Raw genomic sequence first — 26,687 nt, 5'->3', positions numbered from 1 at the left:
ACTGTGTTTTGTGCATGTGCTTTGGATAAAAAAGATCGATTTCTACCATGAAGCGTGCAGAGTCTGAACCTGACACGCCTCCTTTAATCAACTTATTTTGCATGCTCAGATTCATTTTCAACATCACTATCTGTAGCAAAATCATCCGATTCGATTTCCACCTCACTATCAGAGTAATCATTGTCATATTCTACTTCCGATAAATGATCAAGCATATCAGTTACTTGCTGCGTTGTGTACAGTTGTTTTCTTGCACGTTTTGTCCCTGATTTCTGCCCTGACGGGTCAGGTTGAGACTCTGCACGCTTCAAGTGTTTACACACCACTCAACCGGTGGCTGGGCATTATGTCATTTTTCTCTGCCACCAGTAAAGCAGTGGTCAGGGCTCAAAGGGTTAAAGCTTGGTCTCTGACCGAGGACAGGCGTTACATAAGTATCCACATCACATCAGTTCCCTTTACTCCACAGGAGGGGAGTGTTGGCCTGGTACCTATTGCCCCGAAGGCTCCAACTACCCTGTGGACTGCGACGGAGGGATGTACTGCTCTCAGAGTGGCCTGCACACCCCTGAAGGACCCTGCGATGCTGGGTACTACTGTCCCGGCGGTGCCACTCAGCCCGACCCCCCCGCTACAGAATGCCCCCCAGGATATTACTGTGAGCAAGGTGTGGACACTGCAGCTGCCTGTCCGGCTGGGACGTTTTCCAACACGACAGGTGAGTTGTTTTTATTATTATTATTATTTTCATTTATTATTATTATTGTTATTATTATTATTTGTTGTAGTTTTAGTGGTATTAGTATTAATATTGATGCTTACACATAGTCTAGGGACCAAGCTCTAGTCTAAGTGCTGTACAGACACAGAGTCATTAGCAGAGTTGGTTGCCTTACTTTTGTAAGAGCTGACTGACAGCTGCCTTTAACTCTTTCCATACGAACGGCGAAAGAGACGACGTTAACAGTGTTTCACCCCAATTACCATCATCAAAATATTGCAAGCGGAAGGCTCTTATACTGAAGACGTGAATACCACAAAGAATACCACAATTCTGATGACGGAAGCTAAAGGTTGGGTCATTCAGACACCCACTGGACATCTGAGGGGTCTGTGTAGAGGAGAAGAGAGGACTGGCCGTACTGAGTGAGTTAAGGCACTCATCGTTCATTTCCTGTGTCATTTGTCAGGCTTCAGTTATGTGCAGACATGTATATTAGAGTTGCAGTATATGGCAGGTTTTGTCAGGGATAGCTCTGTTGATACCATGGGTTCTTTTATGTGTGGTAAGTGCATGCTGTACACAGGACATCAGTGCATTGTCTCGAGTAAATGACTAGCATCCAAACCACCACTCGGTGTCTTGTGGAGGGGGAGAAAACTATGGTCAGCGTAGGATTTGATCCTTTACTGTCAGATTTTCTCACTTCCTTGGTGGAAATGTTACCACCAGGCCACCATTGCACATGAGTTAGGTGTGGTGATGTTTTTGGTGTGGATTATATTTGACTGATTTGTGTTTGGGGTGCTTTGCTTTTTTGGATAGAGGATCTATGCTGTTTTGCTGTTGTTTGGTTTTTGTTTTCATTTTTTTGATTTGGTGTGTGTGTGTGTTTGTGTTTGCATGCATGCATGCATGCGTGTGTGTGTGTGTGTGTGTGTGTGATCATTGCCAGTGCATTTGGTTTATGTGCAGGTCAGGCATCTTGTTTGAACTAAATTAAGACAGATGTAGTGTGGGGTATATGAATCAGTCCACATGCTTGGACACCTCCTGAAACTGAAACGTTGTGTGTGTGTGTGTGTGTGTGTGTGTGTTACAGGTAACGTCAACGTGACAAACTGCCTCCCATGCACCCCGGGCTCTTACTGTGCGGGAACCGCAAACATTGCAGAGTCTGGTCTGTGCGATGCCGGTTACTACTGTCCCGAGGGCCAGGTGACGGCCTCGCCGACCTCCTACAACTGCACCCTGGGTCACTACTGCCCCCAGGGGTCGCCCCAACCTGTGACCTGTGACCCCGGCTATTACCAGGACCAAGATGGTCAGAGTTCTTGCAAGCAGTGTCCAGCTGGAAGGTAAGTTTGTGTGCGATTGTGTGAGTATGTGTTTGTGTGTGTGTGCATGCATGCATGTTTGTGTGTGCGATTGTGTATGTGTGTGTACGTGCATGCATACTAGTAGTCTGCATGTGTGTGTTTGTGTGTGTATGTTTGCATGCATGTGTGTGTGTGTGCGTGTGTGTGTTTGTGTGTGTATGTTTGCATGCATGTGTGTGTGTGTGTGTGTGTGTGTGTGTGATGAAAAGAGAATAAAGATAATGCTCAATTTTTATGCTGTTCACTTTAAAAAAAAAAATGTGTGTTTTTATGCCTGTATGTTCTTATCATTGCGGTTTTTTTTTTTTTACATTCTTGATGAATGTTTTCTGCATACATTTGACATTTCCCTGTAAAGGATTGATAAAGTGATATTGTACTGTAATCCAGTGATTATATGTGTATCACAATTTATAAACAACAACAACAAATATATTCATGGACCTTTATTGTTGCATCTTTTAGACAAGTGTGTTTTTGTGTGTGAAAAAAAAAGAAGATAACAGAACCTGTGGGATTTCAAATTACAAATCATAAAACACACACATAATAATAATGAAAACTGCAAAGCCACCTAGCTCTTAGGAATTGAAAATTTCAATACATCTCTTCCTTTAATATTTTCTAAGCGTAACGCTCCTTCCGTTCATTAACCATCGACTGCCAGGTGAAACTAAATGAACTAAGACGACCGTGTTGTTCGCAGCTACTGCGATCCTGTAGAAGTGGCAGCCACATCTGGTAACCCTGGCGATGGAGTGGTCACCCCTGCTGACTGCCCGGCCGGCTGCTACTGCCCCAACGGCACAGGGGCGAAGACGAGCTTCCCGTGCTCCGTGGGCACGTTCTCCAACGCCACGCAGCTGCAGACCCAGTCCCAGTGTCAGCCCTGCACCGGGGGATACTTCTGTGACACACCTGGTGAGGAGACATGATGATAAAGATGGTGATGATGATGATGATAATGATGACAGTAATGATGATAATGATACAACAACAACAACAATATATATATATGTGTCAGCCCTGCAGTTGGGGGTACTTCTGTGACACACCTGGTGAGGAGACATGATGATAAAGATGGTGATGATGATGATGATAATGGTGACAATGATGATGATAATGATAATACTTACAACAACAATGTATATATATGTGTCAGCCCTGCAGTTGGGGGTACTTCTGTGACACACCTGATGAGGTGACGTGATGATAAAGATGGTGATGATGATGATGATAATGATGACAATAATGATGATAATGATAATACTTACAACAACAACAACAATATATATATATGTGTCAGCCCTGCAGTTGGGGGTACTTCTGTGACACACCTGGTGAAGTGACATGATGATAAAGATGGTAATGATGATGATAATGATGACAATAATGATGATAATGATAATATTTACAACAACAACAACAATGTATATATGTGTCAGCCCTGCAGCTGGGGGTACTTCTGTGACACACCTGGTGAGGTGACGTGATCATAAAGATGATGATGATGATGATGATGGTGATAATAATGATAATGATGATGATGAAGATGGTAATAATAATGATAATGATGATGATGATGATGGTAATAATAATGATACTGATGATGATGATGATGATGATGCTGATAGTAATAATAACAACAACAACACTAACAAGAACAACAACCATATGTTTGCGTTAGCCCTGCACCAGGCTTTTACAAGATACATAATATTCTACATAACTCATTACACCAGTGTTACATATTCACACCAAAACGCACTTTGCAGACTATATGCACGCATATATGCAATACATACATACATACATATGTACAAGCATACATAAATATGTGCATCCCCCTCCACACACACCCACACACACACACATACACTCACATTCACACACACACACACACATGCGCACATGCACACACATATGCACACACGCATGCATGCACCCACGCATGCACACATACACGCACACACACACACATGTGCATGCACATGCACGCAAATTTTCACATGCACGCACATGCGCACACATACATATATGCATACATGTATATATATATTTTTGATATGCATGGATGATGATGATAATGATGAAGACAATGACAAACACAATCAATGATGATAGCATTGATGTTGCCAATGAGGATGAATTTTGGTTCTGATGATATTTATGATTTTCTTGATGACAAACCTGATAAGAACAACAGCCAGTGACAATGGTGATGATGATGATGATGATGATGATGATGATGATGGTTATGATGATAATGACAAAGATGAGGATGACAATAACATCAGTAATGACAGTGATGATGATGATGATGATGATGATCGTTATGATGATAATGACAAAGATGAGGATGACAATAACATCAGTAATGACAGTGATGATGATGATGATGATCGTTATGATGATAATGACAAAGACGAGGATGACAATAACATCAGTAATGACAGTGATGATGATGATGATGATGATGATCGTTATGATGATAATGACAAAGACGAGGATGACAATAACATCAGTAATGACAGTGATGATGATGATGATGATGATCGTTATGATGATAATGACAAAGATGAGGATGACAACAACATCAGTAATGACAGTGATGATGATGATGATGATGATCGTTATGATGATAATGACAAAGATGAGGATGACAATAACATCAGTAATGACAGTGATGATGATGATGATGATGATGGTTATGATGATAATGACAAAGATGAGGATGACAATAACATCAGTAATGACAGTGATGATGATGATGATGATCGTTATGATGATAATGACAAAGATGAGGATGACAATAACATCAGCAATGACAGTGATGATGATGATGATGATGGTTATGATGATAATGACAAAGACGAGGATGACAGTGACATCAGTAATGACAGTGGTGATGATGATCGTTATGACGATAAGGACATAGACGAGGATGACAATAACATCAGTAATGACAGTGATGATCATGATGATGGGTTTCTACTGATGCACGCACTGCTACGACTTGTTGACATTATCAGTTTTCTGCATGGTTCACACTGACAAGTGTTCTCCTCCTTTCAGGACAAACGGAACCGACAGACCTCTGTGACGCAGGCTTTGTGTGTGTGTCGGGGGCAAACTCATCACGCCCCTCGGACTTTGTCACGGGCTATGAGTGCCTAGCTGGGTACTACTGCCCCAAGGGGTCTGACCAGGGCATCAAGTGCCCGGCGGGCACTTACAGTGGGGAGTGTGGGGCTGGAGAATGTGACAGAATGCGTGGATTGTCCGCCTGGCATGTACTGCGATGTGGATGGTAAGTGGTTAGGTTTTTCTTCTTCTTTTCGGTTGTTTGTTTGTTTTTTTTGTTTTTTTTTTCTCTCTTCCTCTCTCTCTCTCTCTCTCTCTTCTGTCCCCGTCTGTTTCTTTTCTCTCTCTCTTTTTTGTCTCTTTGTTTCTCTGTCTCTGTCTCTGTCTCTCTGTCTCTGTCTCTCTCTCCTCATCTCTCAGTGACTTTTTGGTTTATGTGTGTGTGCATGCGTGTGTGTTTGTGAGTGAGAGAGAGAGTGTATGTGTGTATGTGTGTGTGTGTGCGTGCGTGCATGCGTGTGTGTTTGTGAGTGAGTGAGTGAGTGAGTGTGTGTGTGTGTGTGTGTGTGTGTGTGTGCTGTGTGTCTGTGTGTGTATGTTGGAGTGTGTGTGTGAGAGAGTATGTGTGTGTGTGTGTGTGTGTGTGTGCGCGCACACATGCCCACACACATACTCACACACACACACAAACACCCACACACACACTGCATGATGATTTCAGTAGAGGGTAAAGTGGGGCGGGTAGGATGAGGAAGATGCAGACGATTGGCGATGCTTTATCAGACCCAAAGGCCTGTTTGAACAGGTGGGTTTCCAGAAGTTTGTTTTGAAACATTATGTCTTGTATTGCTTTGAAAATTATGCAACGCAACACTACACAGTTCATGTACAATTCTCCGTCTTCTTCTTTGTTCGTGGGATACAACTCCCATGTTCACTTGTATGTACACGAGTGGGCTTTTACATGTATTACCATTTATACCCTAACATGTAGGGGTACTCGGGGTTTTTTTTGGGGTGTCTTGTTTCCATAACCCATCGGACAGTGACATGGATTACAGGATCTTTAACTTGTGCATTCGATCTTCTGCTTGTGTATACACATGAAGGGGGTTTAGGAACAAGCAGGTCTGCACACATGTTGACCTGGGAGATCGGAAAAAATCTCCACCCTTTACCCACCAGGCGCTGTTACCGAGATTTGAACTCGGGACCCTCAGACTGAAAGTCCAACGCTTTAACCACTTGTCTATTGCGCCTGTCCTTCGTGTACAATAATCTGCTCTTCGCACATCTCTCCTCTCCAGGTCTGACACTACCTGCGGGCAACTGTACAGCCGGACACTTCTGTACCCTGGCCTCCAGTCAGCCCAACCCCATCTCTCAGGCCTTTGGTGACTTCTGTCCCACCGGCCACTACTGCCCCACGGGTACAGGTAGCCCCGTGGCCTGCCCGGCAGGTACCTATCTGCCTTCCACGGGTCAGGCGTCGGATCTGGATTGTTTGGACTGCCCGGGAGGATTCTACTGCGATAGCGTTGGCTTGGCGAACTATACAGGTGTGTTTTTTGTTTTTCTGTGTGGGTGTGGGTGTTGGTGTGGGTGGTGGTGGTGGTGGTGGTGGTGGTGTGTGTGTGTGTGTGTGTGTGTGTGTGCATGCGTGCATGTGTATGTGTGTGTGTGTGTGTGCTCATGTGTATGTGTGTGTTTGCGGGTTTATGGGCATGTGTGCATGTGTGTGTGCAGACTATTTGAAAGGCTTTATTTGTGACAATACTGCCTTGGTTAACTTTACTATATAACTTGACTCCTGTCCCCCCCTCACGCCCCTGAATTTACTTTTTCAAAAAGCATCTGTGCATGAAAACTGGGAACACAATAAAGTCAGGTTCAATACATTTTATGTTTTTCTTTCTGTGTTCGCCTAAAGGTCCTTGTGATGTGGGTTACTACTGTGAGCGCAATGCGACCACAGCGACACCGACGGACGGAACGACAGGAAACGTGTGCCCAGCAGGGACATACTGCCCAGTGGGCACAGCCACTCCCTTGCCCTGTGACGATGGTGAGTCCATTTTCTGTCAGTCTGAGGGTCATGGGTTGGGATCCCAGTCACCGTGCCAGGTGGGGTTAAGGACGGAGATTTTTTTAAAATTTTTTTTCTGATCTACCAGGTCAACAGATGTACAGACCTGGTAGTGCTTGAACCCCCTTCATGTGTATATGCATGCATGCAAAAAAAACCCCAAATGCCAGATGTTGACGTTCTTCCCGAGGACCATACCAGAATGGAACAAGTTGCCTCAGGAGGTTGTGACGGCTAAATCACTGGACTGCTTCAAGTCCAGGCTGGCCTCCCGTCTTTAGAACCTGGAACAACCCCCACCCCCCATCACCCCCAGCCCTCCCCCTTACCCTCCTGCCACCCTTCCCAGTTACTTTACTTACCCGTGTCCTCCCCATCCACGGCTGCTGCAGAGGCTTGGCATCATGTCGGTGCATGCTGAACATGCACTGGCTGGCCAGACAACCAAACAATTTTTTTTTTTTTTTAAATCCTCACAACAGCGCAATCTTCGATAATCTCCCCTAACTACAACAGAATCATCAGTAAAGTGATGTTGGCCGTATAAAGGAAGAAGAAGAAGAAGTTAAAGATATTGTAATACTTGTTGGTGTTCAGTGGGTTATAGAAACCAGGATGCACCCTTCCCCCCTCAAAACGGAGTATGGCTGTCTACATGGCGGGATAAAAAACGGCAACTTGTGTGTACAAGTGAACATGGGAGTTGCAGCCCACAAATGCAGAAGAAAAAAAAAGACTGTGTGGTTCTTCCAGTGAGGGATCATAAATGACAGGACGGAGAGGTGGCCTAGTGCGCCCTCCATGGAAGCAAAAGTCTCCATGATCTGCAGCTCCCGTGATACATGGGCCAGCTTTCTTGTTTGTCCCTGAATAAAAATGAATGGTGGTATGTGTGCTAGTACTTTGAATAAGACACACTTACACACATGCGCACGCACACATGCATGCGCTCACACATGCATGCACTCACGTGCGTGCACGTACACACACACACACACACACACACACTACACACCACACACACACACACACACACACCAGATGTTTGTAAGTGTGTGACTGTAACCCAATCAGATGCATTCTGTGAGGAAGAAAGACAGTTTGATATGTTTACCCATCAAAATGGATACCTTTCTGTCGAAATTTGTCAAAGGCACCTCTTCGGTTGTCATGAGTTCTTTTACATGCACCAGATGAAGAGAACCTTCACAGCAAGGAGAAAAAGATAGGTCAAAGGAAGCGAGAAAAAAGCAACAAGAAAAAAAACCCATAACATGAACCCTCCTTTCCCCAGGAACCTACATGAACCACACTCTGGCTGGAGCGTGCGACGCGTGTCCTCCTCGCTACTACTGTGTCAACAAAGATCGTGCTGACCCTTGCCCTCAGGGCCGGGTGTGCGAGGGCAGCACAGGCTTCAACGTCACACTGTGTCCAAGCGGAACGTACAGCGACGTGGAAATGCTGCAGGATGTTTCTGAGTGCAAGGCCTGTGACCCCGGGTCGTACTGCGATGCCCCTGGTTTGACAGTGACGAGTGGGCTGTGCAATGCCGGGTACTACTGTCAGTCAGGGGTGGACATTGCCGCCCCCAGCGGTACCCACACGGGATCTGGAGGTAATGGAACCCTTCCTGATTTTACTTTCTTTCTTACTTATCTACTTACTGATTTTTGCCTATTTTTGTAAAGCTTTTTTCTTCTCAGAAAAAAAAAAAAAAAATCAAGTACCGGGTAATGTATCCTGTTATGATCAGAAAAAAAATCCCAGAATATAATGGGGTATGTTCTTTATTACCAAGTGATCCTGGGTCACAAGGAATATATGGTTCCGCTACATTTCAGTTACTTACGTGAAGTGAAAAAACTCTGCCTGTTTTTGACAGGAATCTGCCCAGATGGTCACTACTGCCCGCAAGGCACCTCTGACCCCATTGGCTGTGCGGCGGGGACATACAATGACCTGACCGGTCAGCCTTCATGCACTGACTGTCCAGCTGGATACTACTGTCTGGCCAACTCCACCACCTACATCAACACACCTTGTCCAAAAGGTCAGTATAGCTTTTGTTGTATGAGGACAATGTGGTGATCATACTCAAGATAAAATATATGCAAGGGGTGAAAATTTTGTTTTTTAAATACCTTTGGAACAGTTCTGTTGCTGTTTTTCAGTAGTTTGTTCAGAAAATGCACAGGAAGAAGGGGTTAAAGATGTTTAATGGATTGACATTTTAACCCACTATATTATAATGCAGTAAAATGGGATAATGCCAAACAGTTCTTTGATCACATCCCTAAAGATACATACAAGAAAAATAAGAAAGAAGACTAACTCTAAACGGTAAGAAAAGAAAAAAAAAAAGAAAGAAAACTTTTATGATAAACGGAATTAACCAAGGATACATACATACAATGCTGAAGATTCTTGGTGTTATTTTTTCTTCAGCATGTAGAAGACTCTCAAGGCCTGACCAGCACACTGGGTTGATGCATCAGTCAGGCATCTGTTCCCCCTTTTCTTTTGTTAGCTGATGGGTACTCATGAAAATGGAGTATGGCTGCCTACATGAAGGGGTAAAAACGGTCATACATGTAAAGGCCCACTCGTGTACATACGATTGAACGAGGGAGTTGGAGCCCATGAACAAAGAAGAAGAAGCTGATGGGTGTGCCATGCTTTGGCACCTCCTTGAAACTGAATTGTCTATATGATAAGATGAGACAAGACAAGACAAGACAGGACAAAACATGACACACCTTTATTGTATGTAGATGTTTGGTTAGAGTGCATGCAACGTTAAACATATAAAGCACAACCGCAGTTATACACTGTACCAAAAACATGTCTGTTTCCAATGGTAGTAGGTAACATGCTGGACTGAGCAATAGCTGAGTGGTTAAAGCATTGTACTTTCAATCTGCCCAATGGCAGCCGTCAGTTGGCTCTACCCAGGTAGGCAGTCTGTTGTGAATACGACCCCAAGTTTCTAAAGCACTCAGGGCTTGGTCTGTGACCGAGGATAGGTGCTATATAAGTATCCATATCATTCATCATCATTGTGGATATGTCTGTGATTGCAGGTGCTTATTGCCCCACTGCAACAGAGTTTGCATACCAGTACCCCTGTCCAGCAGGTACCTACAACAACATGACTCAGGGCAGTGACATGTACGACTGTCTGCCTTGTCCAGGTCAGTTGTTGTTTCAGAGGAATTTTATTTGATAGCGTCCCTTCACACATACTACTGATTGTAGAATGTCTGGTCGTTCATGTTTGTGTGTTTTTTTTGTGTGTGTGTTTTCTTTTAGCAGGTGACACAGGTGTTGTTTTTATATTTGCTGAAATTGATTGAGAGAAAGAAGAGTGGAATGCCAGTTCTACATGTATTTAAAGGAATAATTTCAGTTTTAAACTGATGGAAATTTTTTGCAGCATGTGTGTGTTTGTTCGTTCTTTTGCTTAACGTCTGTCCACATTTGTGATTTTAGACGAAAATCCATTATCTCCCCCACCCCACCCATGCCTTAAATCTTCACTATTTTCCCTGTTCCTCGTTCCTCAATTAGCATTAAAAAAAAGGGAGAAGAATATAAACAAAGTAAAATAAACTAACTGGTCAACCAGTGATGGAGTCTCCCGTTGGACTGACGGACGAGTAGGCAGGCAGGCTTATCTGTCGGTGTGTGACCTCATATGGGCGAAGAGGATGATTCTGGATGTGCAGCACTTCCCACAGGTGTTGCAAGGGAAAACGTCTCCAGAAGTTGAGCCCTGCTTCCTTCACTCATGCTTCTCCTTGATGGCCAGCGTTCTCTTGTTTTCAAACGTCTTTACTGACCAGCACAGGTGACTTTTTTTAGTGAAGAGGAGTTGTGCAGTCCCCTTCCTCACTCTCTGGCCTACCGACGCTCAAAGTCCCATAGGTGCAGATACTGCCATGTATAGAAAGGCAGGTGCAGGTTTTTTCTTTGGAGTTCCGTCTCCTAGGAGGACTTCCAGCCAAGGATAAGAGCTCCCCCTGCCGTTTGGTATCCTCTTCCACCTTCACAGCCGTTGGGAAAGGATTCCTCCTCCACCTCCTCAACCAGTAGAATTACAACAAATAGCCAGTCGGGCTCCAAATTAAACTCTGGACTATTTCAAACACATGTTGATTATCATATAAGACATTTCTTATGGAAACAGATGGAACTGCAGATTTTGTGAATGACATAGGTAAATATGGTTTTAACTGTTCACATCTATGGATGATATGCATGAGGGTAATTTCATTGCTGCAAATGCAAGTCACATTAGAAATATATTTTGTTTTTATGGTATCCAGTCATAGTCTGTATATTAGATTGGTGAGCCTTCTGCTACTGTGATGTCCTTTTGTTTTAAAAGAAAACATGCGATCACTTTTGCGCGAGCTATTGTCAGTATTTTCTCTGTCAGGATCAGACTCCTGTTTTAGTTTATTGACATGGTTCCAGCAAGTTTTCTTCAGTAGAGAATAACCTTCTTGTAATGAATATGGAATACAAATTTCTATAGCATTGTGAATGTTTATTGCGCCTATTTTCGCACAATGATCAACCCACTCATTTCCCACAATCCCTTCGCGAAAAGGGATCCAACAAAAATTAATTTTTTGTCCCACGGATGGTCAAAACATGAATTATATGACGAATTTCTGTTACGAGTTCTCCTCTTGTCTTCACATTAAAAGATTTCAATGCTTGTAATACACATTTAGAATCGACACAAAATATGTGTACGTGTGTGTGTGTGTGTGTGTGTGTGTGTGTGTGTGTGTGTATGTGTGTGTGTTTGCAGCTCCTGACATGTGTATTTTTGTATGTATGTGTCTTTGTGTGAATTAGAAGAGTTGACAAGTCATAAGCAAGCAGTAAACTATGGGTACACCAAAAATAACTATTCTTTTTTGTTGGTTTTTTAAAAAGAAAAATGAGATATAACATTCACTTATCATGTAAAGATTTGTTGTTAGCACGTCATGTGGTGAATATTGACACCGGGTATTGTGATGCAGGTCATCTGGTGCTGATCATGTGATTTGTTGACAGCAAGTCATGTGTTGATTTGTTGACAGCGAGTCATGTGGTGATTTGTTGACAGTGGACTTGTGTTGATTTGTTGACAGTGGGTCTTGTGGTGATTTGTTGACAGCAGGTCTTGTGGTGATTTGTTGACAGCAGGTCTTGTGGTCTTGTGGTGATTTGTTGACAGCAGGTCTTGTGTTGATTTGCTGACAGCTGGTCATGTGTTGATTTGTTGACAGCGGGTCTTGTGGTGATTTGTTGACAGTGGGTCATGTGTTGATTTGTTGACAGTGGGTCATGTGGTAATTTGTTGACCATTGCGTCTTGTGGTGATTTGTTGACAGCAGGTCTTGTGGTGATTTGTTGACAGCCAGTCATGTGGTGACTTGTTGACAGTGAGACTTGTGTTGATTTGTTGACAGTGGGTCTTGTGGTAATTTGTTGACCATTGCGTCTTGTGGTGATTTGTTGACAGCAGGTCTTGTGGTGATTTGTTGACAGCAGGTCTTGTGGTCTTGTGGTGATTTGTTGAGAGCAGGTCTTGTGGTGATTTGTTGACAGCAGGTCTTGTGGTCTTGTGGTGATTTGTTGAGAGCAGGTCTTGTGGTGATTTGTTGACAGCAGGTCTTGTGGTGATTTGTTGACAGCAGGTCATGTGTTGATTTACTGACAGCGGGTCATGCGTTGATTTGTTGACAGCGGGTCTTGTGGTGATTTGTTGACAGCAGGTCTTGTGGTCTTGTGGTGATTTGTTGACAGCAGGTCTTGTGGTCTTGTGGTGATTTGTTGACAGCAGGTCATGTGTTGATTTGCTGACAGTGGGTCATGTATTGATTTGCTGACATTGGGTCATGTGTTGATTTGCTGACATTGGGTCATGTATTGATTTGCTGACACTGGGTCATGTGTTGATTTGTTGACAGCAGGTCATGTGGTGATTAGCTGACATTGGGTCATGTGTTAATTTGCTGACATTGGGTCATGTGGTGATTTGTTGACATAGGGTCATGTGTTGATTTGCTGACATTGGGTCATGTGGTGATTTGTTGACATAGGGTTATGTGTTGATTTGTTGACAGCAGGTCATGTGGTGATTTGCTGACAGCAGGTCATGTGGTGATTTGCTGACATTGGGTCATGTGTTGATTTGCTGACATTGGTTTTATGTGTTGATTTGTTGACAGCAGGTCATGTGTTGATTTGTTGACAGCGGGTCATGTGGTGATTTGTTGACAGCAGGTCTTGTGTTGATTTGTTGACAGCAGGTCATGTGGTGATTTGTTGACAGCGGGTCTTGTGGTGATTTGCTGACATTGGGTTATGTGTTGATTTGCTGACAGCAGGTCATGTGTTGATTTGTTGACAGCGGGTCATGTGGTGATTTGCTGACAGCGGGTCATGTGGTGATTTGTTGACAGCGGGTCAGTACTGTGCTGGGGACGGTCTGTCAGAGCCCACAGGGACGTGCGACGCAGGGTGGTACTGTTCGGGAGGGGCCTATGAGACTCAGCCCTCACCTGTCGTCAACACCACTGCCTCCAACTTCAGCCTCACCTGTCCCGTCTACTCCCTCAATGACACCGGAGGAGTCTGCACTCCAGGTGAGAAGTATTGTTGTGCTCAGGGTTTTAAAAAAAAATATTGTACTCGTATACTGTTTGCCTTCAATAAAATAAAATGAAAAATCCTTTAATTCCCCCCCTCCCCCCATCTTTTGCCCTTGTTTATGGGTAAGGTCTATTGGTTTTTGGATTTTTTTTTCTTTTTTAGGCTATCACGGCCTGACCAGTGCATTAGGTCTATGTATAGGTCAGGCATCTGCTTTTGTTGTGGCAATGTGTGTGGGGAAATTTGGGACAAAGGGTATGGGGGGAAATGTCACTGAAACGGCATGGAATTCAAGACAGCAGTTCCCCTTACCCCCATGTCTGAAGTATAAGCATGAGAATATTCCCTTCTCATGTCTCATGATGTCATTTAAACTTAAACCTTTTGTCTCTTTTCTGTTTGTAATTCTTTTCAGTAGAATTTTTACTATTGCTGGCGAAAATATTGCTCGGGGAAAATGACATGTTAATGCGTATTTGCTTGTTTACTTGAGTTGGCTTTATTGGTTTGGTTTGTGTATTTTTTGATATCACTTTTTTTTTCTTTTTTTTGTGATGTGTGTAAAAGACGTGTGTATTGCGTTAATACCCCGACATGAAATAAACTTTTTACCTTGTCTGCCAGGCACGTACTGCCCGTCTGGCAGTGCTTCTCCCTTGCCGTGCCCTCTGGGTCAGTACTGCGATGGCTACTCCTTGGCCACACCCACTGGGGACTGCACTGCCGGGTTCTTCTGTAACGGGAGTGCCCAGGTGCCTGACCCGGTGCCCTGTGCCGCTGGGTACTACTGCGTTCAGGGCACCCCTCTGCAGGAGCCCTGCCCACCGGGAACGTTTGCAAGTGAGTGTTTTTTTGTTTTTTTTCTTATGCTTTTTTGGGGGGGCAGGGGTTGGGAGGGGGAAGGGTGAGGGGTGGGGGTGGGGGGGGGGGGGGGGGTGCATATTCATTTACTTTCTGTGTATGTTTCATTTTTTAAAATATATTTTTTATCATAACATCTATTTGAAACTGAAACAAACTTCTGATATTTTTCATATCATTACATCTTCTTGAAACTGAAACTAATACTTCTGATGCATAGGTAGCAGTATTCCCATGTTGTACAGTTTTACAATATGGGCATTTGCTTATTAATTGTTTATTTCCTTTATTTCATTTAATGTTAATGTTTTACATAAGTTTGGGGTAGGCCTTCAAGACCTGACTAACACGTTGGGCTGTGCTGGTCAGGCATCTGCCCCCTTTTTTAAAAAGTTATTATTATTTTTTTATCTTTGTAGTGTATATGGACCAGTCCTCAGGCTTTTATATCTGCTCTGAATCTTTGTTGTACTTTGTTTTGGTTTTAAGACATGTACTTCAGTTTAGCAGCCTCAGGAACCTGGCTGTTTTTCAACATTAAAAAAAGCAGTCAGTCTCACTCATGCGGATGCATGCTGTTATTTGCATCGTTTCCATGATTTCTGGAATGATTGCCAGCCGTTGCTTTCTTTTCTGATACTTGTTATCAGTCGCAATATTTCCGTGACTTCTTCTTGACTCTTTGTTTTGGTTTTTGCCTCCATTTCTTTGTTGGTCAGCAGGACTCCAAAAAGGAAAACGAGGAACTGGAGAGAAAAGAAAGAGAATATTGAAACGGTCGTTAATTTATTCATTGTATGATAACACAGGGTTTTATTCTAGACATAGTAGCAACTTCTTCTTCTTCTGTGTTTGTGGGCTGCAACTCCCATGTTCACTCGTTTGTACACTAGTGAGCTTTTACGTAAAAGTGTATGACCATTTTTACCCTGCCATGTAGGCAGCCATACTCCGTTTTCGGGGTTGTGCATGCTGGATATGTTCTTGTTTCCATTACCCACTGAACGCTGACATGGATTACAGAATCTTTAATTTGCGTATTTGATCTTCTGTTTATGTATACACACGAATTGTAGCAACTTGAATGCCATCATTTTCTTGTTTGAATAGAAAAAAATGTTAAAGAAAAAAAAAACCCTTCTAAAAGTCAGATAGGGAAACTCTTAGGGAACATTTTTTATACAAAAACTATTATTTCTATCCCACCAGATTTCACAGGGGGCGCCAACATCACAGACTGCCTCCCGTGCACAGCAGGGTATTACTGCGACGCCTATGGTCTCGAGGAGCCCACGGGTCAGTGTGACGCTGGCTATTTTTGCCCCGGGGGGCAGGATTCACGGAGGCCCACAGACCTTGCCTGCAGCCCTGGCCACTTCTGTTTTGTGGGCAGTCACAACGAGACAGGGTGTCCCTCTGGCACCTACCAGCCACACTGGGCCCAGGACAACTGTGACCCTTGTCCGGCCAGCTTCTATTGTCAGGCCTTTGGTCAGTAAAATGTTGTTTTGTTGTTGTTGTTCTATTGCCAGGCCTTTGGTCAGTGCAGTGTTGTTGATGTTCTATTGCCAGGCCTTTAGTCAGTAAAATGTTGTTTTGTTGTTGTTGCTGTATTGTCAGGCCTTTGGTCAGTAAAATGTTGTTTTGTTGTTGTTGCTCTGTTGTCAGGCCTTTGGTCAGTAAAATGTTGTTTTGTTGTTGTTGCTCTGTTGTCAGGCCTTTAGTCAGTAAAATGTTGTTTTGTTGTTGTTGCTGTATTGTCAGGCCTTTGGTTTGTGCAGTGTTGTTGATGTTGCTCTGTTGTCAGGCCTTTGGTCAGTGCAGTGTTGTTGATGTTGCTCTGTTGTCAGGCCTTTGGTTTGTGCAGTGTTGTTGATGTTGCTCTGTTGTCAAGCCTTTAGTCAGTGCAGTGTTGTTGATGTTGCTCTGTTGCCAGGCCTTTGATCAGTGCAGTGTTGTTGATGTTGCTCTGTTGCCAGGCCTTTGATCAGTGCAGTGTTGTTGATGTTGCTCTGTTGTCAGGCCTTTGGTTAGTGCAGTGTTGTTGATGTTGCTCTGTTGTCAGGCCTTTGGTCAGTAAAATGTTGTTTTGTTGTTGTTGCTCTGTTGTCAGGCCTTTGGTCAGTGCAGTGTTGTTGATGTTGCTCTGTTGTCAGGCCTTTGGTCAGTAAAATGTTGTTTTGTTGTTGTTGCTCTGTTGTCAGGCCTTTGGTCAGCGCAGTGTTGTTGATGTTGCTCTGTTGTCAGGCCTTTAATCAGTGCAGTGTTGTTGATGTTGCTCTGTTGTCAGGCCTTTGATCAGTGCAGTGTTGTTGATGTTGCTCTGTTGTCAGGCCTTTGGTCAGTGCAGTGTTGTTGATGTTGCTGTATTGTCAGGCCTTTGGTCAGCGCAGTGTTGTTGATGTTGCTCTGTTGTCAAGCCTTTGGTCAGCGCAGTGTTGTTGATGTTGCTCTGTTGTCAAGCCTTTGGTTAGTGCAGTGTTGTTGATGTTGCTCTGTTGTCAAGCCTTTGGTCAGTAAAATGTTGCTTTGTTGTTGTTGCTCTGTTGTCAGGCCTTTGGTCAGTGCAGTGTTGTTGATGTTGCTCTGTTGTCAAGCCTTTGGTTAGTGCAGTGTTGTTGATGTTGCTCTGTTGTCAGGCCTTTGGTCAGTGCAGTGTTGTTGATGTTGCTCTGTTGTCAGGCCTTTGGTCAGTGCAGTGTTGTTGATGTTGCTCTGTTGTCAGTGTAATGATGTTGATGATGATGTTGCGGTTGTTGCTGTTGTTGCTGCTGCTGATGTTGTTGTTGTTGTTGTTGTAAGGTTCATTCATTGCATCCAGCGAGAACAAAACGGTCATACACATAAAATGTTACATGTCTGTATGAGTTTGTATGTGTACGTGACTGAAACCTGATTGAATGACACAGGAAAACAAATGATGAGCGCCCAGTCAGCCGGCTTTACCTGGGTAGGCAGCCTGTTCTGCAAATGACTTTGTGCTTTTATAGCACTTAGAGCTTGGTCTTTGAACTAGGATAGGTGCTACATAATTAACCATATCATCATCATTAGCACTGGTTGGACTGTGTGTGTGTGTGTGTGTGTGTGTGTGTGTGTGTGTGTGTGTGTGTGTGTGTGCATGTGTTTGAGTGTGTGCATGTGTGTGTGCGTGCATGTGTGTATGTATGTATGTATGTATGTGTGTGTGTGTGTGTGTGTGTGTGTGCGTGCGTGCGTGTGTATGTGTGTGTGTGTGTGTGTGTGTGAGTGTGTGAGCATTTGTGTTAGTGTGCATGTATGTTAGTATGCGCATGCTTGCGTGTGTGTTGGTTGAAATAACCTACTGCATGGCATATTGCCTTTGCAGTAGTAAAGAAAAAAATTAACAAGAAATTCCTCTATGCATCTAGGTGATTACGAAGACCTGGACGCCGCGAACATGTCCACTTCCGGAAACTTCTCCGGTCGGTTCCGCAGCTACCGAGGAGTGTCGGTACCCACTGACTGTCCACCCGGGTCTTACTGCCCCGCCTCCACAGAGTATGGCACCCAGTACCTGTGTCCTGCTGGTTCCTATAGCAACAAGACGGGGCTCTCTGCGTCCTCCATGTGCACGCCGTGCGATCCCGGCTACTACTGCAGTGGTGAAGGTGTGTTTTGTGTGGTTGTGTGTGTGTGTGTGTGTGTGTGTGTGTGTGTGTGTGTGTGTTGGTGGTTTTTATTACTGTTATTATTATTACTGTTATGGTCATTGTGATAGTAGTAATAAAAATGAAAATAATCATGATAATGATAAGAATGATAATAATAATAACAACAACAACAATATAATAATAATAATAATAATAATAATAATGATAATAATAATAATAATAATAATAATAATAATGATAGAAACTATCATCATTGTCATTATTGTTGTTGTTTCATGATGTTGTTGTTGTTGTTCAACTTCTCATTATTATTATTATTATTAGTAGTAGTAGTATAATTATTATTAGTTGTAGTAGTAGTAGTATTTGCAGTATTATTATAATACATTTTACAACATTTTCTATAAAGACAAGTTTACAGACAAAATAATTAACATTTGTACTTTGGGAAGTTACAACTTAATGTTGCTGTGAATATTAGTCATTCCACATGAAAATAATAGACAGAACAATAAATATTCATCGACACATTGTTTCCCATGCAATAGTATAATGCTTAGTTTATCTATCTATTTTGATAGGCAATCTATGACTTGTAGTTTATACATGCATGAAGTTCCATCATAAGTTTTCATGTATGTTTAAATCTTTTTCTCTGTCTTGTTTTTTTTATTTTTCATTTTTGCCATTTTTTTCCCAGCTTAGATTTTGACATGCGTGTATTCATCTTCATTCAGATTTCAGTCTTTTTTTTGTTTTTTCATTTACAGGCAACACAGAGCCATCAGGCTTGTGCTCTGCTGGGCACTACTGCCTGCAAAGCGCATACAATGCCACCCCCACAGATGGCGCTACCGGTGACATCTGCCCGGCGGGCCGATTCTGCCCAGAAGGGAGCTCACTGGGGAGCGCTTGTCCAGTGGGGACGTTCAGCAACAGACAGGGGCTGCAGAACAGCTCGGAGTGTGATGCCTGTACTCCTGGCTTCTACTGCGGACAGACTGGTTTGACAGCCGAGTCTGGAGTGTGTTGGGCCGGTAAGGGTTTTCGCTGTACGACTGACATTCAGACGAGAGGATAAACCGAGGTCCTGTCTGTAGTGTGCATTTAGTGCATATAGAAGAATCAATGGCAACAAGAAAGTTGTCTCTGGCAAAATTCTGTAGAAAAATTCAGTTTGATAAGAAAACACCGTTGACAGCAGAAAGAAAAAGGAAGAAAAAGGCTTACGCTGCACTGTAGTGGTGCACTTACCTTGGGGAAAGCAGTGCACATTTCACACAGAGAAATCTGTTTCTGTCAAAAGAGGGATACAATGCAACAATACAGTGTGTGTCCAGGACTGCTGCAGCTGTTCAGAAGAGGCAGGCCAGAAAGTCACGGGCAAACAAGCTCCCTGGCAATGATATGCCTGTCTTTGTCTGCCCCAACTGTCAGCGAACATTTCGTGCGCAGATTGGGCTATTCAGCCATCTGCGAACTCACAGATAGATTCATGAGCATCCCCCCCCACCACCACCCTACCCCCATCCCCCAGCTGGATGCAACAATGGTCATCATCGATCTCGATGGACACACACCACCACAGTGTGTGTCCAGATTATTTACTGGTTTGACTGCTGAGTCTGGAATGTGTTGGTCCAGTAAACATTTTCATCGTACAGCTGATGTGTCAAGACAGTTGACTGGTCTGACAACTGAGTTCTTTCTTCTTTCTCGTATTATTCTGTGTTTGATTGTCATTTTGTTCTGATGTCAGCCACACATTCTTTCTCTTTCTCTGGACCTTGCTTTTGGAATGAACTTCCTCTTTCACTTTGTCAGGTCTCTGCACTCAGCTCTTTCAGGTCTGGTCTTATAACCCACCTCTTTCCATGATAGTCTCCCTCCCCATCCTCTTCTTTATCTTCAGTTTCTTAAGGTTAGAGTTATGCATACATGTGAATGACTGGTGTGAAGACGCTTTGATTTGTCTCTGCACAAGATTCTGTGCTGTATAGACACTGATTACTATAATTATTAGTTGTAGTATTATCGTTATTTGCTTCACCAGTTGCCTTCTACGTGTGTTCATCTTTATCATATATTTTGAAGTATTTACTTTATTTGTTTAATCTGTTTCATTCTGAGTTTATGTTTTATACAAACCCAGGGTAGGCTACCAAGGCCTAACCAGCATGTTATCATTATTATTTTTTAAAGCGGATTTGGTGTAGCCAATATGGATCAATCTGCACTCTTGCATATCTCCTTGAAAATTGAAACTGAACTTTATTTCACCCTGGTTTTTTTGTTTTTAAAAATTTTTTTTTATATAGGTTTTTACTGCAGTCTTGGGTCTGAAGAGCCAGCACCAGTCAGCAAGGCGTACGGGGATGTGTGCTTCGCTGGTCACTACTGCAACAACGGTACGGCGGTTCCCACACCCTGCCCCTCAGGCACGTACCTGGACACCACAGGTGCTGGGGACGTCAGTGACTGTCTGCAGTGCAGCCCAGGTGAGGGAGGGATGGATGGATTTGAGTGGATAAGTGTTGGTTTGAGTGTTTATTTTTTTCACGCTCATTAATACATACAGACATGCACAAACACACATAGACACAAACACACACACACACACACACAAACACACACCCGCACACACACATGCACAAACACACACATGCACACCACACTCCTCACACTCGCGCACACATACGCACACACTCATTCACACTTATATGTGCATCTGCTCATGCATGCACACACACACACACACATACATACACAAATACCCCCCCCCCCCCACACACACACACCTCCTGCCCCCCTCCATCCTCCCCCAGCCCTGCAACACACATACACACACCAGAAATAATGAACACATACGTACAGTGTCTCTCTCTCTTTCTCTCTCTCTCTCTCCCTCTCTCCCACTCCCATTCTCTCTCTCTATCTCCATACCACACACACACACACACACACACACACACACACACACACGCTCTTACAAAACCACCCCAGCCCACCCCGTCACATTCACCCTCCCAACACACATTTATGTCATCCAGTTGCATGCTGTGTGTGTGTGTGTGTGTGTGTGTGTGTGTGCAGGGTATTACTGTGAGAGCACTGGGAAGACAAACGTGACCGGACCCTGTGACCCTGGGTACTTCTGCACCCAGGGTGCCAACACCAGCACACCAACCGATGGGACCACAGGCAAGTGATTGGTTCCCCTTTCCCCACAGGGACATATTCCACATCTGTTCCCCTTCGACATCTCTTTCCTTTGACATCTCTTTCCCTTTCTCCGCTAAGACATCTCTTCCCCTTTCTCCACTAAGACATCTCTTCCCCTTTCTCCGCTAAGACATCTCTTCCCCATTCTGCACTAAGACATCTCTTCCCCTTTCTCCGCTAAGACATCTCTTCCCCTTTTTCCGCTAAGACATCTCTTCCCCTTTCTCCGCAAAGACATCTCTTTCCCATTCTCCACTAAGACATCTCTTCCCCTTCAACATCTCTCACCTTTCTTCTCCACTAAGACATCTCTTCCCCATTCTGCACTTAGACATCTCTTCCCCTTTCTCCGCTAAGACATCTCTTCCCCTTTCTGCACTGGGACATCTCTTCCCATTTCTGCACTGGGACATCTCTTCCCCTTTCTGCACTTAGACATCTCTTCCCCTTTCTGCACTTAGACCTCTCTTCCCCTTTTTCCACTAAGACATCTCTTCCCCTTTCTGCACTTAGACCTCTCTTCTCCTTTCTCCACTAAGACATCTCTTCCTCTTTCTGCACTTAGACATATCTTCCCATTTCTGCACTAAGACATCTCTTCCCCTTTCTGCACTTAGACATCTCTTCCCCTTTCTGCACTTAGACATCTCTTCCCCTTTCTCCACTAAGACATCTCTTCCCATTTCTGCACTTAGCCTTCTCTTCCCATTTCTGCACTGGGACATCTCTTCCCCTTTCTGCACTTAGACATCTCTTCCCCTTTCTCCACTAAGACATCTCTTCCCCTTTCTGCACTTAGGCCTCTGAGCTGTCAATGACATCACTGATTTCACAAAGTGCTGTTTTATTTCTGCCTGCATTATTATTGAAGTTGATCTTCCGGCAGAATTTTGTCCTTTTGATATCTGTCCATGCATATATCATGCAGTCTAGTGAACAAATAAAAATCAATGCACATTTTTTTTATCCAATGAAGTGGTTCAGTTATTGTGCACATTATCCAACAGGGGAAAAAAAAATCAGTGAAATGCAACACTAAAAGAATCAGAACCAGAATAACTTTATATATTACCTCAGTAAGTGAAAGAAAGTCTGTTGTAGACAAACCCGGGTGTGGCTGTGTATGGGGGTCTCTGAATGAGCAGCATGGGAGTAATGTCACTGAAACAGTGCAGATGATGGGGCAGCGAAAATAAAAACACGAAAGTCTGTTGTGTTGGAAGAAATGAACATATTTTATCCAGTCTGTTGTTCTCCAGGTGACATTTGTCCTGCGGGTTTCTACTGCACCCTGGGTACATCCACCCCTTCTGCCTGTGAGAACGGAACCTTCATGAACCACACTGGGGCTGACAGCTGCTACACGTGTCCTGCCGGATACTACTGCGTCAACCGCGACCGCGCTGACATCTGTCGCCAAGGTTACTACTGCCCGACAGGCACCGGCGCTAACCTTCAGCCCTGCCCTATCGGAACCTTCGGCAACACAACTGGCTTGTCCGATGTGTCCCACTGCACTCAGTGCACAGGTAATGAATGAAGGAGAACAGTGAGAGTTTTGTTTCACTAAGTTTTTCCAAGATTTTTCTTTTTTTTTCATTTTTGTTATTATTTGTTTGTTGTGTACCATTTATAGATGATTTAGCTTGTTTAATGCCGCCCTTGCTCTGAAACTTTCATTTCATAATTATATGGCATAGGTCATATCATGGATCAACGCTACTCACTCCCAAGTTTTGAGCCTTATTCCCATCATGAATGACTCTATGGTTTGTGGTCAGATGGCTAGGCTGAAGCTCATTATAATGATGATGATGGTGGTAGTGATGAATATTTCTGCTGTTATCAATATGCTTCTTCTGTTGCAAAACTTTCTTTTCTCATTGGACAGTTGTTTCTAACAGTCAATAACAATAATCATAGTACTGATAATAATTGGTATTTATTTTGTGCTCTGCCTTCTTCACACAGGGGTACAGAGCACTGACAATTAGCAACAGTAAAACAGTGTGTGTGTATGTGTGTGTGTGCTTGGTATTGTGTTTCTGTGGATGATATATGGATGTTCACTACGTGGTTTAATTCATAATACATTGTATGCATAGGATAGTTGTTACAGAAATTATACTTGTGATTTTGATTTTTATGTAAAATGTTTCTCTCTCTCTTTTTTGTTTTGTTTGTTACTCATGTGATGTGCCTTTGGCATCATTGTACTTTAATGAAAGGCGCAATAGACTATTATCATTATGATTAGGATGATGATGATGATGATTATCGTTATTTTTATTATCATTATCACCCAGGGGGCAACTTCTGCGGAACCCCGGGTTCTGACGCCGTGGACGGGCCGTGCTCAGTGGGTTACTATTGTGAGTACGGAGTGGACACTGCCACACCCTTAGACTCCAGTCCCCACACTGGGGTGGGAGGCATTTGCCCCGCTGGCACCTACTGTCCCGTCGGCACTGAGACACCAATCAGCTGTTCTGCTGGCACCTACACCACCACTGCTGGTGAGTCCTAGTGAGAAGTCACAACTCAGTAGCAGGCCATGAAACAAACAACAGGAAATGAAGACCAGCATGGCTGGGAACACTAGTTTCTTATACAAGAACCTATGGTGAACGCTCATTGCTCTTTGCTGCTTCTCATATCTGGAACAACCTTCCACATCTTATCCGTTCATCTGACACTGTCTCTGCCTTTCGCTCTTCACTAAAAACTTATCTTTTCAGAACCTATCTGTGACACTCTCAGTTTTCTATTTCTCCAACACTGCCCCATGCATGCCAGTGTGCTTGACATACGTCAGGAATGAGAAGGAGGAGGGGGAGGAAGAGGAGGGGGGGAATGGAGCGGAAGAGAGGAAGAGAGAGTGGTCATGAGAGGTCTATGTAACTTTTTTTTTTCTTTCGTGTAAAGCACCCTGAGCTCTTAGACAGAAAGGGCGCTATGAAAACGTACACTATTATCATTGTCTTCTTCTTCTGCGTTCACTCGCATGCACACGAGTGGGCTTTTACGTGTATGACCGTTTTTACCCCGCCATGTAGGCAGCCATACTCCGTTTTCGGGGGTGTGCATGCTGGGTATGTTCTTGTTTCCATAACCCACCGAATGCTGACATGGATTACAGGATCTTTAACGTGTGTATTTGATGTTCTGCTTGCATATACACACGAAGGGGGTTCAGGCACTAGCAGGTCTGCACATATGTTGACCTGGGAGATCGTAAAAATCTCCACCCTTTACTCACCAGGTGCCATCACTGTGATTCGAACCCGGGACCCTCAGATTGACAGTCCAACGCTTTAACCACTCGGCTATTGCGCCCGTCTATTATCATTGTCATCATTCATCATTCTCTCTCTCCTCTCCCAGGACGCGGAAGCTGCGACACCTGCCCAGGAGGCTACGTGTGTGTGGCCGGCACCAACGACACCTCCACCCCCTGCGACCCCGGCTACTACTGCCCTCCGGGTACCCAGCACCCCACCCAGTACCCGTGTCTGGAGGGGACCTACAACCCCCTGTCCACCCAGGCCAGCAGTTCTGCGTGCACGATGTGCACCCCGGGCCAGTACTGCCAAGGTCAAGGACTGTCTCAGCCCTCGGGCAACTGCAGTGCTGGCTGGTTCTGCACGGGAGGGGCCACCGATCCTCAGCCCATCGTCATCGGTGAGATAATTGTATTGTGTTGTATTGTATTGTATTCTGTTCTATTCTGTTCTATTGTTGGCCTAGTGGTAACACATCTGCTTAGGAAGCGAGAGAATCTGTTTGCACTGGTTCGAATCACACAGTTGCCAGTATTTTATCCTCCTCCACTAGACCTTGAGTGGTGGTCTGGACGCTAGTCATTCAGATGAGACTATAAACTGAAGTCCTGTGTGTAACATGTACAAGAGAGCCTACTGGTTCCAAACCCAACGACATTTCAAAGATGATTACACAGTACTGAATGTATAAATGATGTGAAATAAACATTGTCATTGCAAGAGGGTCCACCAGTCCCAGATACATCACCATTGGTGGGATAATAACACATTCTATCTGTATTTTCTGGTCAGAACATGGAATAATCATGGAATAACCATATCATTCCATTTAACCCCAGGGAGTTCACAGCCTTCACGGGATTCCCTACTGAAATAGACATATACAGAAAATGTACAACTCGTTCTTCCCTTCAGTTTGATATGTGTGTGTGGACACAGCTGGAAATACTGCAGGAGTTAGTTCCCTTTGCTAGCGTTTCATGCACATGTAGGAACGTGGAAACTGTTTTAACCCCTAGGCTGCCTGCATGACGAGATAACTCATCATCGAAATATTCTGACTTTTCCCTGGTTTGCATTCACTTCCTTGGCAAAAATAGTGGTAGCTTTAGCCTGGGGAATCTCTCTAGATTCTATTCATAGGTAGAAACCCCATCTACGTCATGAAGCAGTCCTTTATTTGAACGTTTTGGTTGGGTCACTGTCCAAGTGTTTGCCTGACTTCTCTCCTCGCTCGCTCAACAAAATGTCGGACTGATGCCGTGCTCAAGACATGCGATCGTGACGAACTAAATCAACCATGATTTCCTTCTTTAGCTGATGCTCAGAAAGAATTGAAGCATAAATTCGAAGGAGAAGATAGAGATGAACATTTATAGGACGATCTGATAGAAAATAAAGGGAGCAATCAAGAGAGTGGCCAAGATGCGACTGTCAGTGAGTGATGCCGGCTGTACAGATGTTAGCAGACGACAGATGACCGAATTAGCAGCAGAGCGATATTCTTGGCACGCAGCCAACGCGGTCTGATGAGAACTGAATCAAGTGACCGTGTGAGAGGGGTGAGGAGGAGGGGGGTGGAGACTGAGGGGGCGTGGCCTCACATCCATCTTATCACTTGGAGAAGTCACAATGTATTGTGTATCTATCTCTTAAAATATATATATATATTATGGTTGTTCTAGTATGATTTTGTGTTTGCAGATATCCATTTGTCCAGAAAATATGATGTTTTTGTGCGGATTACCTGACTAATGTTCG

At 43.9% G+C, this 26,687-nt stretch overlaps 1 protein-coding gene across 1 annotated transcript in view; it reads left to right on the top strand.

The window, feature by feature from the left end:
• The window catches only part of LOC143282179 (uncharacterized), a 214,240-nt gene that overhangs the window by 100,077 nt on the left and 87,476 nt on the right, over positions 1-26,687 (top strand). The window contains 20 exon segments of the mRNA XM_076587751.1: positions 470-718; positions 1,824-2,079; positions 2,807-3,021; positions 5,176-5,339; positions 5,341-5,410; positions 6,492-6,743; positions 7,115-7,249; positions 8,565-8,888; positions 9,156-9,323; positions 10,354-10,464; positions 13,738-13,920; positions 14,552-14,767; positions 15,998-16,279; positions 18,181-18,420; positions 19,194-19,460; positions 20,742-20,921; positions 21,517-21,624; positions 22,905-23,174; positions 23,952-24,161; positions 25,030-25,326. Coding sequence (XP_076443866.1) covers positions 470-718; positions 1,824-2,079; positions 2,807-3,021; positions 5,176-5,339; positions 5,341-5,410; positions 6,492-6,743; positions 7,115-7,249; positions 8,565-8,888; positions 9,156-9,323; positions 10,354-10,464; positions 13,738-13,920; positions 14,552-14,767; positions 15,998-16,279; positions 18,181-18,420; positions 19,194-19,460; positions 20,742-20,921; positions 21,517-21,624; positions 22,905-23,174; positions 23,952-24,161; positions 25,030-25,326 — 4,197 coding nt within the window.

This window comes from Babylonia areolata, chromosome 5 (genome assembly GCF_041734735.1).
Source record: "Babylonia areolata isolate BAREFJ2019XMU chromosome 5, ASM4173473v1, whole genome shotgun sequence".
Lineage (NCBI taxonomy): Eukaryota > Metazoa > Mollusca > Gastropoda > Neogastropoda > Buccinidae > Babylonia > Babylonia areolata.
This window is presented reverse-complemented; position numbering and strand designations above follow the sequence as displayed.